Raw genomic sequence first — 18,940 nt, 5'->3', positions numbered from 1 at the left:
AAAATTGTTACATAAGTTAGTAATTACTTTGGGAAATATGCAGTATGTGTGAGTAATTTTGAAACTTACTGCCAAGTAACTGCATCATTAGTGGCTGACTGAACATGGCTGTTATCATATAATGGTTGTAAAGTAGTACTAAAAGCAATTACAAAAAAGTGACAATACAAAACAGAGGTGCAGTTCATTTTTTTAACTCCCCCCCCCCCCCCCCCCACGTGTACCATACCTAGATTCTAGTGAAAGATTTTCAGACAAATGCATCTTACAGCAGTGGGGTGGAGAGAGGGATGGAATTTCTTCTTCACATAAACAGTTCAAAACCAAATTTATAAATCCATTGCAAGATACACAATTAATGTTCAAGTTCTGCAAGGCAATGCACTCTACAGAACATGTGACCTTGAGCCACACACAATTTGAGGGGAAGAGCCCCTTAGTGGACATTGTGTGGAAAAATACAACAGAACAATATGTAAATATTTCTTAAATCATTCTATCTTTGGCAGTTCTGAATCAACTCTCTAACTTCCTCTGATGTATCTGACAAACCAATCAGCAGATAACGCAGTTTTGTAAGCATTTGCTAGATGCTTGTCAAACACTGGACTTAAAAACAAAAAGTATAAGTTTTGGCACACTTTTGATATGTCATAATACCCCACTGCATACCAATTTCTGTTCCTTACGCAAAACTCCTCTCATCCTCCTGCTATAGTATTATGGATAAGTGGCAGTATTTAATACTAGGTAGTGTCATTGCCTCCCCATTCTGAAGTCAATGTGCTACACTCTCAAACATCAACATACGGAGGGAAAGAAAAGTCTATGCTAAAGAAAAATAAAGAGTAAAATTCAAGGTACACAGATCACACACTATGGTTTACAACAGACAATAACTCTGTATCCAAAGTCTACTTTCTTACAAGCCTTTGTGAACCGACAGCTCATTTTGTTTAATCGGTCATAACCTAAAATACAAGGTATAGCCTTAGTACAGCACTGTCTAGTTTTGTTGTTCTTTTTATTTCCTTACACTCAAATAATTCAGTGGCAGTAATCCTTTAGGATTTACTACAAATTATTTACAATATTTGCTCCAAGGAACACCAGTGGTTTATGACATAGCCTTCTGGAACATACTGGACAGTCATTTGTAAGTGGTTTGATACCCTCAGGGTTATAAATACAAAAACATAAAAATATATGCAGTGCAATTTGATAAATAATGCAGAAAGGTAGAATGAATAGTCATACTCACATTATTTTGGTAAATGAAAGAGATGGTAAGAGAAATGAAAAGTTTGTGTTGGGTGACTATTAAAAAGATATGAAATTAGCAGCAATTGCTCAGCACAAGAACTAGCCTGTACAAAATGTACCTGAAATGTAAACCTTAAGAGTCTGTGGTGTTAAGTGCTAGCCTAGTGATTATTCCCAGCCACTGCTTCTGGTGTTCCTTGATATGATTTTTCAGTTTAGCTCTTTCCATGAATACCCTTCCACATTCTCCACAAAACAACGATTTGGCTCCAGAATGATTCCGAATGTGGTTGGTTAGATCTTCTTTAGTTGCAAATGTTTTACCTGTGGAATTTAAATGTGAAGTCATCAACTACACAAAAAGGATTAAAAATAAAATATTGTTGTAATATTATAAGACACAGGAAGCGAGCATGTGATATATAATTTACAAAATTCAGTAAATCTGCAATCAATAAATAAATTTACCAGAACATCCACAGTGGAGTAATAAGTGCAAGCTCATTTTGTTTTATTGGTAAGATATACGTTTAATACAAGTATACATGGAATAACCCTGGAGATACTAAAAGGTATCAGACAGATTATACAATGGTAAGACAGAGATTTAGGAACCAGGTTTTAAATTGTAAGACATTTCCAGGGGCAGATGTGGACTCTGACCACAATCTATCGGTTATGAACTGTAGATTGAAACTGAAGAAACTGAAAAAAGGTGTGAATTTAAGGAGATGGGACCTGGATAAACTGACTAAACCAGAGGTTGTACAGAGTTTCAGCATAAGGGAACAATTGACAGGAATGGGGAAAGAAATACAGTAGAAGAAGAATGGGTAGCTTTGAGGGATGAAGTAGTGAAGGCAGCAGATGATCAAGTAGGTAAAAAGACAAGGGCTGGTAGAAATCCTTGGGTACCAGAAGAAATATTGAATTTAATTGATGAAAGGAGAAAATATAAAAATGCAGTAAATGAAGCAGGCAAAAAGGAATACAAACGTCTCAAAAATGAGATTGACAGGAAGTGCAAAACTGCTAAGCAGGAATGGCTAGAGGACAAATGTAAGGATGTAGAGGATTATCTCACTAGGGGCAAGATAGATACTGCCTACAGGAAAATTAAAGAGACCTTTGGAGAAAAGAGAGCCACTTGTATGAATATCAAGAGCTCAGATGGAAACCCAGTTCTAAGCAAAGAAGGGAAAGAAGAAAGGTGGAACGAGTATATAGAGGGTCTATACAAGGGCGATGTACTTGAGGACAATATTGTGGAAATGGAAGAGGATGTAGATGAAGATGAAATGGGAGATACAATACTGCGTGAAGAGTTTGACAGAGCACTGAAAGACTTGAGTCGAAACAAGGCCCCGGGAGTAGACAACATTCCATTAGAACTACTGATGGCCTTGGGAGAGCCAGTCATGACAAAACTTTACCATCTAGTGAGCAAGATGTATGAGACGCAAAATACCCTCAGACTTCAAGAAGAATATAATAATTCCAATCCCAAAGAAAGCTGGTGCTGACAGATGTGAAAATTACCAAACAATCAGTTTAATAAGTCACAGATGCAAAATACTAACGTGAATTCTTTACAGACGAAAGGAAAAACTGGTAGAAGCCGACCTCGGGGAAGATCAGTTTGGATTCAGTACAAATGTTGGAACACGTGAGGCAATACTGACCCTATGACTTATCTTACTAGATAGATTAAGGAAAGGCAAACCTACGTTTCTAGCATTTGTAGACTTAGAGAAAGCTTTTGACATTGTTGACTGCAAACCCTCTTTCAAATTCTGAAGGTGGAAGGAGTAAAATACAGGGAGCGAAAGGCTATTTACAATTTGTACAGAAACCAGATGGCAGTTATAAGAGTCGAGGGGCATGAAAGGGAAGCAGTCATTGGGAAGGGAGTGAGACAGGGTTGTAGCCTCTCCCCAATGTTATTCAATCTGTATATTGAGCAAGCAGTAACAGAAACAAAAGAAAAGTTCAGAGTAGGTATTAAAATCCATGGAGAAGAAATAAAACTTTGAGGTTCGCCGATAACATTTTAATTCTTTCAGAGACAGCAAAGGACTTGGAAGAGCAGCTGAACGGAATGGACAGTGTCTTGAAAGGAGGATATAAGATGAACATCAACAAAAGCAAAACGAGGATCATGGAATGTAGTCGGATTAAGTCGGGTGATACTGAGGGAATTAGATTCGGAAATGAGACACTTAAAGTAGTAAAGGAGTTTTGCTATTTGGGTAGCAAAATAACTGATGATGATCGAAGTAGAGGATATAAAATGTAGACTGGCAATGGCAAGGAAAGCGTTTCTGAAGAAGAGGAATTTGTTAACATCGAGTATAGATTTAAGTGTCAGGAAGTCGTTTCTGAAAGTATTTGTATGGAGTGTAGCCATGTATGGAAGTGAAACATGGACGATAAATAGTTTGGACAAGAAGAGAATAGAAGCTTTTGAAATGTGGTGCTACAGAAGAATGCTGGAGATTAGATGGGTAGATCACGTAACTAATGAGGAGGTACTGAATAGAATAGGGGAGAAGAGGAGTTTGTGGCACAACTTGACAGGAAGAAGGGACCGGTTGGTAGGGCATGTTCTGAGGCATCAAGGGATCACAAATTTAGCATTGGAGGGTAAAAATCATAGAGGGAGACCAAGAGATGAATACACTAAGCAGATTCAGAAGGATGCAGGTTGCAATAAGTACTGGGAGATGAAGAAGCTTGCACAGGATAGAGTAGCATGGAGAGCTGCATCAAACCAGTCACAGGACTGAAGACCACAACAACAACATACATTTAATAACTAAACAAAAGAAGTGTGAAGCACCAAACAAGCGAGTGGGAAAGTTGATAAATTTCTTGTCTTTAAAAGCTGCTGTGTGTGTGTGTGTGTGTGTGTGTGTGTGTTTTCAACAGTAATAAACTGTGTTTCCTACCAAGTACACAATGGGTAACTATCTTAAACAAATTCAATTATCAGAAATACAACTAAAATCACAGTGTGAAAGCTAAAATGGCAACCTAATGTATGAAGTTAGTATCAAATGTTCAGAGACAGTGATAGAAGGAGAGATTTTGCTGTCTATGGCATGTTAAGGTGCAATGAACAGCCTGGGTGGTGCCTTATGGCTAAATTGGCGGTGAGAGGCACACCGTCCAATCCCTACCCTCCTAAGCTGACATAACAGTGTTGTCTTTAAATCTTGCTGTAATATCCACTCCTTAATAGGAAGAGTAGCATATGCCTTACATTTTTTTCATCATATGCTAAACTCTGATGGGTAACATCTTAGGTCTGTTTGATGTTGCAGACCTTGGGTAGCATCTTAGGTCTGTTTGATGTTGCAGACCTTGGGTAACTGTACAGTCTTTGAGGATAAGGTGAACAATAATACTAAAGTTTCTCCACAGATGTGCTACAGGGGATCTTCTTGTTATGGTAGAAATTTATAAGCTATTTTGGTATGTCCAATTCTGCTTTGTAACAAAGTCTGACAGACTTTAGTGGTGTGTTAGCAGACTCATAGTTTACTGGGTTGTGTACTATCTAGTCAGTTGTCTTTCCCATTTCTTCAGGATGAGACACTGAATGTGTGACCTTAAGTTAGCACTTGGAATATCTACTCGCACGTTTCCATCTCCATTGCTTTCTTGGCTAGTTTGTCAGTCAGCTCATTACTTGGAATGTCGATGGGACTAAAGCGTTCAGAGAAAAACAAGTGATACCCCAGTACTGTGGAGGGCATACAGTACGTGATGGATGGCAGGGACCAACGGATGTCTTCAATAGCACTTGCCTATTGTTAGCAAAACACTCAGGGATTCACTGCATATGATCAAATTCTATTGATGGAAAGTCATATTTTGTAGGGCTCTATTTAGGGTTATTAACTACGCAACATCATCAATACTGCGTTCTTTTGGCAGAGAACATTATTCTCTATACCAATTGTGTATGTGTGTAACCGACTCGTTTGTTATGTTTGGAGCTGTCCATATGAAGGAGATTAAAATAAGGATACTCTTGGATGACCGAATAAAATGCATGGCTCTAAAAATTGGGAGTTGTATTGTCTTTGGTTCATTCTTACTACTGGTTTGGTGACGCACCATGGAAGTTTTTGTTATTGACAGTATTGCATGTAGAGAATCAGAGGAAGTTTAAGTTCACATCTGAGGTGTTCAACTATAGACAACTTGACCCTGCTTGAGGTGGCCATCCGGCAGGCCTTCCTACGTAACCAGCATTGTCTAGGTGTATTCTTTGACATTAATAAGGCGTGTGACACTACTTGGCGCCGCCATATCCTCAATCAACTCCATCAGTGGGGCTTTCGTGGCCGTCTCCCCATCTTCATTCAGTCCTTTCTTTCCTGCCACCTCTTTCGATATCAGGTTGGTAATGTGGTATCTGATTTGTACATGCAGGAGAATGGTGTTCCTCAGGGAAGCGTTTTAAGTGTCACCCTCTTTGCCGTCGCCATTAACAGTATCACGTCCACTATCCAGAGTCCGGCCCAGTGCTCCTTGTTTGTGGACGATTTTGCTGTTTTCTGTTCTTCCTCCAGTGTTGTCACTGCTAGTCGGCAGCTGCAGCTTACGATAAAGCGATTAGAGGCATGGACTGCGAAGACGGGTTTTACCTTTTCTGCAGACAAATGTGTGTGTGTTCATTTTAATCGTTCTCGACGTGCTTTTATCTCCCCTGAATTGCGTCTGAGGGACACCATCCTTCCTTTTAGAGACACTGTGAGGTTCCTGGGCCTCACTTTTGATTCCAAGTTGTCGTGGTTAAAAACCTCAAGGTGCGGGCCCTGAAGGCAGTGAATATTTTGAAGTGTCTGAGCCATCGGTCCTGGGGAGCAGATCGGGCGCGTCTGCTGCAGTTTTATAGGGCTTTCGTCAGGTCGCGTCTTTACTATGGATGCACTGTGTATGGATCATCAAGGCCTTCGTATCTGAAGATTCTTGACGCAGTACACCATGAGGGTATCAGGCTGGCCACTGGTGCATTCTGTACCAGTCCCTCTCCCCAGCCTGTGCGCTGAGGCAGGGGAACCGCCGCTCGCCTTCCGGCGGAAACTCCTCATGGTGCGACGGGTGTGTCAATTCCTTGCCTGTCCTACCTCCCCTGCGTACCCTACCGTTGCCTGACCGCCTATGGAACGTCTCTTTTTCCAGTTGTTCCAGGGCAACGAGACCATTTGGGATTCGTGCCAAGCATTTGCTAGAGTCCCTTAGTGTGGAGCGTGTGGCACCCCAACTCCAGGGTTTTACCTGCCTGCCTCCCTGGTTGCTCCAGAGGCCCAGCGTCCTTTTAGAGTTGTCAGAGTACCAGAGGAGCTGCACTCGTGCATTTGTTTTTACCTCCTTATTTTACGATATTTTAAACCAGCATCCCGACCATGTACCAGTATTTACGGATGGCTCTAAACAGGGGGACTCTGTTGGCTGTGCTGTTGTTTTCCCTCATCGAGTCGTCAAGTTACAGCTTCCTGCGGCGTTTACCATCTCTGATGCCGAATTGTTTGCGATCTTGCGGGCATTGGAGCAGATGAGATTTGTTCCCAGTCTTAAGTTTCTCATCTGTTCTGACTCCCTGAGTGCCCTTCAGACCATGCAACACTTGTACCCAGCGGATACGGTCGTCCAGAACATCCATGATGCCCTACTCCACCTGCAACGGCAGGGGAAGGAGGTTTCTTTCTGCTGGGTGCCGGGGCACGTGGGTATTAGGGGAAACGAACTGGCAGATGTGGCTGCCAAAGATGCACGTTCCCTCCCTCACGTTGTTGAATGTGCCGTCCCCCTCCATGCTGTTACCTCCCTTTTGCATTTTTGTGTTATGCATCAATGGGAAGAGGAGTGGCTGGCAGTCAGTGATAATAAGCTGTGTCTGGTCAAGGCCACCACGCGGCCATGGCATACGTCCTACCAGTCATGCAGGCGGGATGAGGTTCTCCTCACTTGCCTCCGCATCGGGAACAGTCCCTTAACGCATGGTTTTTTTACTCCGGCTGGAGGACCCCCCCCAATCTGCAGTGCTTGTGGCATCCAGATTACTGTCCGCCACATTTTACTTGACTGTCCTTTATTCTCTGACCAGAGGGCGGTGGTTTCCTTGCCACCGGATTTGCCCTCTATTTTGCAAGACGACGCAACAACTGTGGTTAAGGTCTTACGGTTTTGTGTCCTGTCCAATTTGTTGCCTCAGATTTTAGGGAGAGGATTTTAATGTGCTGCTGGGTGACTGGCTCACCCAGGTTTTAGGTAAGAGGTCCGCCAGTCACGATTACATACTTGTTTCCCTTCGATTTCTGTTCTCTTCTCCTTGTGTTTCCTTTCCTTTTTAGTGTGTTTCTTCTCCTCTTGTTCTGCCTCTGTATGTGACGATTTGGAACTGCATCAGGTCTGTCTCTTTTAGCTGTTCTACTTGTTCGCTGTCCGTCTTTGTCCCTTCACCGCATATGTTCCTGTTTCTATGCGTTTGGGCGCTGATGACCACGCTGTTTAGCGCCCGAAAGCCTCTAAACACACACACACACACACACACACACACACACACACACACACACACACACACAATTATACTGCTGCCAGTTGTCTGGTTCTAATGCAGGCCACAAGTCACCAGATCGTTTAATTGTCAAAGAAAATTGTATGACAGGGTGATTTGGCATTTGATTAGTTGTGATTGTGTGATTAAATAAATTTTGTTCGTACTGTCGTTTTGGTAATGGTACTCTCATTTTTACAAGAAGGCTATCAATTGGGCTTGTTCAGAAAGCTCCAGTTGCCGAATGGACTCCTTTCTGGTGAACATGGCCCAGTATTTATGGTGAGCGGTGTGCTGCTGACCTACAAACAGTGCTTTCATAGTCCAAAACATGATAAAATGAGGACTTTATAAAATATCAATGAAACTGTTCAATTCACATCCAAGGCACTGTTACAAATGGGGAATATTGAGGTTCTTCATGCAGCAAGTCTTGGTGTCATACATATGGTCAGAATAGTAGTTTATTATTAAAAAGAAGTCTTAGAAAATGGCACTGGTCCACTACTTCCAGTAACTGCGTTTCAAGATATAGTTCTGTGTGAGGACGGGCAGAACACATTCTACAAAAGTGCACAGCATGCAATTGAGTTGGTGCAAAACAGTATCTATGGTTTAATCCATTTTCATGCCTTTTGTATATACCACAAGCAGAGATCATTGACATATAATGCTTGCGTGACTGTATGCCCAGCTGTGTATAATATGCCATTTACTTCAATAGCAAATAGTAAGGCACTTACAATTGATCCTTGTGGAACTCCAATTTCCTGTGCATATCTGTTACTAATGATCAAACCCAACCTGACTCTAAACCAGGGCTGCCACAAGTTTCCCCAAGCGAAATTCCCTCACATTTCCCTGATTTCCAGACAAGTTTTAGCATTTGTCCCTGACAAATTTTGAGATCTCAAGGATAAGTTGACAATCTGTCTTTGTTGCTACGGTACAAGAAACAATAGTGCAAACAAGGAAATATCAGAAAGAAAACTTGGAAGCAGAAGGCATTTCCTGATGTGAGCAAAAATCTTCAGTACTAACATCAACATCTTTTGCAATGAACTGTTTTTAGATGGAGAAATCAAGCCAAATGGTATGTTTTACATTAAGACCACTGATGTTATTTTATTACAATAAAACGAAGCACATTTAGTGACAAAAATATGCATTTCCTTGGAGTCACAAGACAGATTTAGAATAACTTCACTGATTTCAGAAACAATCTCAGGAAAAACTAGACCTCTTGAAAGAAATCTATAACGTGGGGAAGAACTACATAAAGCAACACTGTAGGTGACCACCAACAAATTGTTGGTTCTGTTATGTTTGTTATTGTCAGTTATTACCCATAGTGTTATATCTATTATTTTACAGGTATTTTGTGATTTTTTCCTTTTGAGGAATATAGAAGTACATAGCGTACAGTCCTGGGTCCATGGATAAACCATGAAAATCTGCTGAATTATGCCACACACAAACACACCTGCCTTTGGGTAGAAGGGCAAGACTAGATCCGACGGGCAGGGCCTGCACATTAGTTTTGGCCTGTTGCAGAAATCCACTTGTGTGGCCAGCTATTCACGAGCCACGGACAACAAGTTGATGAAATAAGACCACGGTAAACAATCCTTGCAACAGATAATTTGTTCAAATACTCTGAGAATCAATAATAATGAGGATAGGTAGCAACTCACCTTAAAGATAATTGCTGGACCACAGACAGGCACATAGGAAAGACTATTACATTCTCACAAGTAAATTTTCAGCCATAGCTTTTGTCAGAAAACGAGAGCGCACACACACACACATTCACACAATCACTCAGACAACTCGCGTACATGACCGCCATCTCTGGCCACTTCATCTACAGTCTCAAATCAGATCCAAACAAACCACTTCTCATGCCTCCCTGCCTCTCATCGGCAGCTGCTAGTCTAGTGGCAAGAAGTGGTGGCAGCACTGACTGCAAGCAACGGGAAGTGATAGGAAGGGAGTAGTAGTAGTAATGAGGGAGTAGGGAAGTGGCACACATACTCAGCTGCCTCCAGCTAGTGGCGATGCACTACACCTCAGTAAACAAACCATTTCAGCTACTGAGACAAAAACGAGATTTTTCCCATATTTTTTCCAAATTCCCCCGATTTCCCTGGTGTGTTTGAAATTCCCTGATTTCGCTGGCCTGTTTGAAATTCCCTGATTTCGCTGGCCTGTTTGAAATTCCCTGATTTCGCTGGCATGTATGAAATTCCCTGATTTCGCTGGCATGTATGAAATTCCCCGATTTCGCTGGCATGTATGAAATTCCCCGATTTCGCTGGCATGTATGAAATTCCCCGATTTCGCTGGCATGTTTAAAATTCCCTGATTTCGCTGGCGTATTTGAAATTCCATGATTTCCATAACCTGTGGCAACACTGTAAACAGTCTATAAGTTTAAAAAATTTGTATGAGGAATGGTAAGTTTCCTTGGAAATCCCACGAATACGAAGGTGATAAAATGTGACATTGCCACATCGTATAGAACACCTTGTGTAAATCGAAAACTACTGTGACCATATGTAGGAGATGCACAAAATTCTACTGAATCACAAACACCAATCATAGGAGATGATCTTCGGTAGTTCGAGATCTTCAGAATCAATACTGCAATTGAGGAAGGGGGTTTCTTGATTCCAAACACCAAAAAAGACACACATTAACCACCTGGTCTAATAATTTTCCAAAGTCACTTGTAAGGTTGATCAAATGTTGCTGTTTATATTCTTTGTCTCTTGACTTGGTTTTGGTGTATGTATTGTGACACTCTCTCTCTCTCTCTCTCTCTCTCTCTCTCTCTCTCTCTCTCTCTCTCTCCCCCTCATGAGGGAAATTTTCTATCTTGCCACATTTTGTTGAAAATTTGTGGAACAGAGTTTTTTTCTCTTTCTACCAAGCTGTTGAAGCATTTGATCATGGATGTTGTCTACATTGCAGGTTGCCATGTTTGGTGAGATGAAAGACAGTACAGTATAACCTGGCGATTACATTCCCGGAATTAACGTTTTCCTCCCATTTACGACATTTTTCATCATTCCCATCAAATTTCGTATGTCCACAATTTTAATTTGCACCCGATTTGCATCAACAAATTTATAATTTTCCCGTGATTTATGCATTACAAAAAAAAATTTTCCTCAAGAAAAAAAAAATTATGCTGGCATGATGTTTGCCATCCAGTAGTGTTTAAAAATAATATGAGGTTAAGTTTCTTGACACCAGGGCACTCTACTCAGCGTATTTGAACCAGTAAATGTGTAAAATTTGGAACAATTTGTGCCATATCTCCCACACTGCCTAGCTCTACTTGGTGTGCTGGCTGTTGGGAGTAACTAGGTTTGTTTGAATAAAGGTATCATGACCAAACACAACCATTTCCAAATTGTCTCTACTGTGCAAATGCAGTTTTGTGATTGTTGTGATCATTGGGATACCTTTGTCGAACCATATTTAGCATATTTCGGTGTTTGGCCACTTGTAGCGCTAGTTGACATCGTCATTTACTTTGCGTGGCTCAAATGTTTTTAGTTTAAACACAGTGGTGGTTATGAACTTTTTTTCATGCTGAGCAAAACATGTTTCGAGAATTTACTGCTGTTGTCAAGTGCAGTATTTACGTATGTATTTTTTGTGATGTTACACAAACAGTGTGAGTGATAGTTTGCATGTGCGGTTTTCCACATAACTGAGGAGGCACAGTACCTGATAATCTCAAGAAGAGACTTCATTGCAAGAGATGTAAGATAACACACAAAATACTTATGTACAAATTTGCACCTGACAACGAGAAAAAATTCTCGAAAAGCGTCATGCTAAGCTTGAAAAAATGCATAACTAGTGCTGATTTCATTATTTAAATAACGAATGACAGCTGCAAGCTTTCAAAAACAATGAGTATGTCTTGCTTCCCAGACAATTACCAGTTCCAGTTATATCAGCAGCTTTTATTAGATAATAAATCTTTATTAGATAGTAAGCAAGTCCCGGACACTTCTTTTGGTGGCTGTTATGTACATTTATCATGCATAAAGTGCGAAAATGCAAGAGTGTATCCTACACGTACCTTTTACAGCTTAAAATGTTATTTCCCACATTTTACACATTTTTTTTGAAGTCCCTTGAAAAGTGTAAAAGCGGGTTTTCACTGTATTACATTCTGTTAAAAGTTGATGATGAATGAAGTTAGGACTTTAATTCTCAGATGCCAACATTTTTGGACAATATTTCATTGAAAGCTCATCAACGTCAGAGGAACTGGCTTAATTTTCTGTCAATCACCAATTCTCTGAATGCTGTTAAGTGTCATGAAAGCCATTAATCTGCCGTAATTTGGGCCACACCTTTGCAGCTGGAGTATGTACTATCATAAAAGAAACATACTGTTCCCAGCATTCTTTCTTTTTTTTTTCACCAAGTAATATGCTTTTGCCCTTGGTCTTTTGAATAAAATTAAATTTTTGGTAGAGGGTGTTGCCTACGTCATTGTAGAGCCCTTTGTTGTTCTCTGATGGCATCTGTGATCTCTCCGCGCCACCATGGAACAGGTTGCCATCTAGCAGGACCTGAAGAGAATGGTACTGCTGTATTCACAGCTCGGATGATCATGTCCATCGTGTCTTGTACTACTCTGTGCAACCCCTTCCCCCGTTTTTATTGTAATATGCACTTCAGTGGTGAAAGAATTCCAACTGGCTTTCTGCAGTAACCAAAGCGGTAAACTACGGGTGGGAGGTAAATTTGGGATCAATACAAAAAAACAGGTAATAGTCACTACTGCGAAGATCATTGCGAGCATTCACAGTTGGATCATAAATGTGTGGTTAAGCCTGCACATTGCAGAACAGGACTAGTGATCAGTGCTGAAAGACTCAAATTCATTAGGCAGTGATTTAGGTCTGAGAAGAGTCCCTCTCTAATAGCTGCCCTCTGCTAATCTTTATCATGCTGTCCCATATGGGATTACAGGTATTAAAATCTACCAGTAACATGAAAGGTGGGAGTAACTATGTAATTAGATCTTGCATATCTCTGCAGGAAATTTCTAAAACACAGGAATATAGACATTACAGACTGTCATCATTATGCTGAGTTGTACTCCAATGGCTACTGCTTCCAGTACAGTGTTTATAGGTATTTGTTCACTGACTGAATTTGATCTGACTAGTATGCAAACACCTCTGGATGGTTATTCCATGTTTATTCTATTTTTTCCATATACCTTATATCCTCTAGGAATAAGAAGATGGTCTTCTAAAAATCTTCAGTCTTGTTTTGTAATATTTATTATGGGATAGTTTGCGATTATGTACTGAATTTCTTCCATGTGGTGATAGAGCCCTTGCAATTCTATTGTAAAATCACAGCAAAGGTATTGATGTTGTTAGCGAAGATGAAGGCGATATATGCCAATCTACAGAATGTTCCAATGTCTCCTGTGTGGTTGGCATCGTTTCCATAGATTCTTCTGCTGTCAAGGAGAGTTCTGGTTCCATCTTAAATGACATTAATTCTTTGTTTTGCCCCTTTTTTCCCTTCTTTTTCTCTTTTTGCTGTTTCTCATCATGGAATTTTTCAGATTATAGGTCTGGGTAAGCACTTGATCAGACGCTTCTTCGGCCCAATGTCTTAGTCCCTTTTAACCACTGATTAGTATTTGTATGCCAGCTATGTTTTGGAAGAAGCTGTGGAGTGGCTCTTCCTCTCTTCTCCAGTTGGAGGCATACGAAATGTCTCCTGTTATATCCATTGAGAGGCTCCGGCTGGCTCTGCTAGATTGTAAGTCAAAAGGGGTGGAAATTTCTCTTGCACATAATTTTTGTTTTGATTGCAAGTTCTTCGTTTACAGCACTTGGTAGATTAGGTGCTGAAAAGATTTAAGTAGGTGGGCTAGAGCTGTCACTTTCGCAAAATTTGTCATCATGTCTAGTGTATGCATGTGTCCATATTTTTTCCGTGTCTCAGCATATGAAAGTGGTTCAGTGTTTTATATGCTTCGATTTTCTTTCCTTTCTTAAATACAGGGCAAACCGTTGAACATGGAGGTAGCATACCACTCAGTTTACACACAAAAGCAATTTTTGCAAGGCTGACCTTCATGAAGTGATCTTCCACAGTTTCTGCATTTTGCATCTGCTGTGCAGCAGGATGATGTGTCCAAAACTGAAGCATAGAAAATATCTCAAGGATAGTGGAACATAACGTTTCGCATAACTCCTATATACCATAACCTTAACTTTTATTGGGGAGGACATCCACTTGAAAAGCTAAGATGAAAGCGCCTGCACCTATTTAGTTATCTTTTGGACCTGTCTGACAAAATGTATGCCTCACCATTCTATACTAGCTCATAGCTCCTCATCTGTCTGGAGTGTAAAGTGACCTGACAGATAACTCCTGTACTAGATTCCAAGTTTTATGTGGAGTAATAGTCACTGCTATGTCATCCAGTCTTCCACATGCCACAAGTTGGTTAGGTTAGATTGTTTTGGGGAAGAGACCAAACAGTGAGGTCATTGATCTAATCAGATTAGGGAAGGACAGGGAGGGAAGTCGGCCATGCCCTTTCAAAGGAACCATCCCGGCATTTGCCTGGAGTGATTTGGGGAAATTACGGAAAACCTAAATCAGGTTGGTTGGACACGAGATTGAACCATCGTTGTCCTGAATGTTAGTCCAGTGTGCTAAACACTGCACCACCATGCCAGAAGTGCTTAAGACTGCACAGCAGAGGAGACTTTAATTGAGAGCAACACGTTCCACTTGTTTTCCCATGCTTCTACTTCTGCAAATTTATTTTTACCTGTTCCGTGAATAATAATGACTTGGTCATTACAAAATTATCCCCATCTGTTCTAGTACACAGAAGACATTGAATAAATTGTTTTATTGTCAGTCTTATGAGTTGTCCCATCTCCCATTTGTGTAGCCAGGGTAGGGAAAGCAGTTGATTTGTTAACTGTCCACTGTCTATGCATATCAGTTGAGACAGCCAAATCAGTAAGGCCATTATACTGATGTAGTCTGATGCGTTTAATGTGTGAAACTTATGTCGTCACCTACTCCGAATAAGGACTTTACCCACATGTACCACCCAGCCACAGCAAGGGTCATCTGGCACGATGGCTGTTGCCAAGAGTCCTGGTGCCTGAAGAAGATTGGCATCTACTCCTTGGCATGCATGTGGCGTTAGCAGCTGAGGCATCACAAGTGTGACCCCTATGTTGTCAGGGGGTTCTACTGAAAGGATATAAAACACCACCACCACCATGTTGGATTGATTACAGTATTGACTTTTAGGTGCATAAACGAACCTACATAGTTACACTGGGTGATTCAAAAAGAAAAACAGATTTATTACACACAAACTATAAAAGATAGATACACATTGTGCATGTCACTGGATAGAGGAAAGTTCAAGGTTCTGAAACAGCTGCACTGTTTATTTTCTGTAGCAACATAGTGACTACATCACAAGAGAAATCATTTCGCGAATTGAAATTTGCATGAAGTTAATCCATTACAGTGCGAAGTGCATTCAGTCATTGATTCAGCAAGAATTGGCATACAAAATTCTTGGAAGTTAGTTGCATTTGCAAAGTGAAGAGCACTGGTTGACCACACAAGTCTGATGAAAATGTTGAACGTATCTGAGACACATTCACACGGAGTCCTCAGAAGTTCACAAGATAAGTGGGCCAGGGACTTCAACTTCCTCAAACAATGGTGTGGTTGTTCTGAAACAATGCCTGCATAAGAAGCATTTACAAATTGAAGTCACTGTAGCAATTACATCCCAGTGATCATTACAGATGGTAAGAATTTTGCATTCATTTTTCCAGGATACGGCACAGGATACTTTTTCCGAATGACTCATCTTTTTGGACACACTGATGTTTCATCTATTGGGCAAAGTAAAGACATCAAGTTATGGACCCATTTTTTTTTTTTTTTTTTTTGCAGATGAAACTGTGACAGGAATGTCTTATCTGGACATGCTGCAAAATCGATCATTTCCTCAACTTCATGAAGATTCCAACGATTTCATTTCTATGCATGATGGCACCCCAACTTACTTTCACTCTAAGGTGCAGCATTACACTAAGAACACCGTCACACAACTTTGGATTGCAAAGGGTGGACATAACAAGACCTTGTTCATTGCTATTGGACTCCCACATCACATAATCTAACATTTGCATTTTTTTCTGTAGGAGTAGATAAACAACAGAGTCTTTGTTCCATCTATGGCAGCTAAACTTCAAGAGCTGAGAAATCTAATGGCTGAAGTTGTCTAATCAATAAACAGGGATGTATTGATTCTTGATTTGTGTGCAGAATGAAATGGACTACAGTTCTAATGTTTCTTGAGCAATGCTTGGCACTCATGTTGAGCATTTGGTACAGTGTGTGAGAACATAAAACTCTGAACCTTCCTCTATCCAGTAACATGCACTATGTGTTTCTATCTTTCATTGTTTGTCTGTAATCAACAACTGAAACCTCTTATTTCTTTTTTAATCACCCTGTAGTGTGCAGAGGATCTTTAATGCTACACGCAGTTGGTGCTGTTTAAGGTGTCCTTTCCCCGTCAGTCCACACGAGAAAAATACTTTAACTGAAAAACTGATTTAGAGTAAACAGATAAAGATGTAAAAGAAACAAATCTAGACAAACAGCTGGTCCAGCATCCAAGACTGCCTCCATGGGAAGAAAAGTACAGAAGCAAGCATAGTTGGAAATGGGGGATCGCAGATACGAAAGGAAGTAGATGCCACAATAGCTTGGGGGCCTGTGCTCACCACACATCAAAGACTGTCACCATGGGAAGGAAAGTAAGAGAAGCAAGGATACTCGGTAATGTGGATTGCAGCACAAGAAAGGAAGTAGGTGCTGCAACAAATTGCAGCCTCATGCTCACCGCGCATGTGCTCACTAAGTGTCATGTACCTGCTGCACGGACTGGACTGTTAAGCACTGGTACTTTGGAAGATAGGCCTAACCTTTTTGAATGTCACTGATGCTTCCTGACGATGCAATGGATGATTTTTGTTACATTTTCTTTTTAATGCCATGTTTAACACCAGAACAGCATTAAGATAATGACCACAAATTGTTGAATTGAAGTGGAAAAGAAGGAGGCAGTGTATGGAAATAAATAAGCAATGCCTGGAAGTACAATAATAAAGTAAAAATAGAAACTGAAAATAAATGCAGTGCTACACAACAAATGAACTCTAGGAAAAAGAGACTACAAAGGTGAGACCTCTACATCACTGAATAGTGATCAAAAATGAAACACTGCTGAATGTCAGTGACATCTATTACACTTCATTATCAGAACAATATGGTAGCAATACAAACAGTAATTTACATTGCCTGTAACACACTTACCGCATTGTTCACAAGTATGTAAATGTTTGCTGTGGGTTCCTACATGTTTTCGAAGACTGACAATGCGACGGAAGGCTGCACCACACCATTTGCAGCAGTAACACTTATCTGTGGACTTTGAACTCTTCTGATTAGGTGCAAGTGATGTATCATATGACATCTTGGATTCTGAATAAGCTGTTAACTTCTCACCCGTATGCTTCCACATGTGGCGCTCCTACAAAAGAGAGAAGAAAGACTGTAAGAAACGAAATCAAACTAAGTGAACATGAAGATTAATTCAAGCCCTATGTATGAGGGTTGAATGAAAAGTAATGCCTCCATCTTCGTTAATTGGGGTTGGATGAGAATATTTTAATAAATCAGATGCAGAAATAATCGTTAGGATGTGATCTTTAATTAATTACCAATATTCACTTTTCCACATAATAAACAGCCAATTGAATACATTTCTGCAAACGATGAACAAACTTCCTGAAGCCGTCACGGAAGAAGTCGAAACTCTGTTTCTGCAACCAAAGTCTCACAGTTCTCTCGTCTTCATCAGAAGCAAAATGATATCCCACGATTGAATGGAGAAAGACATCACCTTCATTCTCATAATGCGACAGGTGTTCCTGCCAAATTTCAAGTCTGTGCACTTTCATTTCAGGAGTCAGCATCCGGGGTACCCATCGTGCACAGATTTTCAGATAGCCAAGCAAAGAATAATTTGACCCACACGTTCTTGTGAAACGCCTATTTTGTTTGCAATTTCTCTGAGTGATATGACGATCATCCTGAATCAATCTGTCAACATTTTGCTTGTGAAATTCAGTGGTTGTCACGCAGGTCAGATGTTCCCGCCTCAACATCTTTCAACTTACTCGCCCACTGACTAACAGTAATCACATCAAAGCAATCGCCATAAACTGCTTTCATTCTCTGATAAATCTCCTTTGGGGTGACACCTTCTGCTGTCAAAAATTCAATGACTGCACGTTGCTGAAATTGCATTGACTGACTGTCTGCACAGGGTTCCATACTTTACACTGTTACAATGCAACCATTCAATGCTAAGGCTTCCCACCAACTGGAGCTATAGAGAAGAGGCTACGGAACAAGTTAGTACCTGCCACATACCAATGCTGCCAACTGTTAAAGAGTTACGAAGGTAGAGGCATTACTTTTCAATCAACCCTCGTATGTTAATGTCCATCATATTTAATATCTGCTCTCTCTAAAATCAAAATGATATTTCTTAAGGGTAGCTGATTTTTGATTGTAGGCACAATGTACCAGTATTACAAAGCTTTTCAATGTATCAGAGTATGTCATCTTTAGAGATTTAGATACTATTGGTAAAACTGAGATAGTGTGTCTCTGCCTCTACCAAAGAGGCTTGTTAAAATGTTAATTGTATATCGACTTAGTGTTAATCTAAAACCTGCATGGTACAGAGCATCCAGTTACAAACAAAAAATAATTGAAGTGGTAATCCTTATATTCAAGCATTTCACTAAATATTTAACTACTTAAGTAAAGAAAGACAATTCCTGCTGTGAGCTTAAGCACAATGAAAAAATGAAATGAAATGAGCGTATGGCATCGTTGGCCAGGAGGCCCCATCCGGGGAAGTTTGGCTGCCAAGTGCAAGTCTTATTTCAGTAGTCGCCACATTGGGCGACGGTTTTGGATTAAACC

At 40.5% G+C, this 18,940-nt stretch overlaps 1 protein-coding gene across 2 annotated transcripts in view; it reads right to left on the bottom strand.

Moving 5' to 3' along the window:
• Positions 1 to 207: 207 nt before the first annotated feature.
• Positions 208 to 18,940, bottom strand: part of LOC126094884 (zinc finger protein 37-like) — a 168,522-nt gene continuing 149,789 nt past the window's right edge. For both annotated transcript variants that reach the window (XM_049909524.1, XM_049909533.1), the window contains exons 13-14: positions 17,258 to 17,474; positions 208 to 1,587 (exon numbers count right to left, since the gene is read on the bottom strand). In XM_049909524.1, coding sequence (XP_049765481.1) covers positions 1,397 to 1,587; positions 17,258 to 17,474 — 408 coding nt within the window. In that variant the 3' untranslated portion in view covers positions 208 to 1,396. The remainder of the gene's footprint in view (positions 1,588 to 17,257; positions 17,475 to 18,940) is intronic.

This window comes from Schistocerca cancellata, chromosome 1 (assembly GCF_023864275.1).
Source record: "Schistocerca cancellata isolate TAMUIC-IGC-003103 chromosome 1, iqSchCanc2.1, whole genome shotgun sequence".
Lineage (NCBI taxonomy): Eukaryota > Metazoa > Arthropoda > Insecta > Orthoptera > Acrididae > Schistocerca > Schistocerca cancellata.
This window is presented reverse-complemented; position numbering and strand designations above follow the sequence as displayed.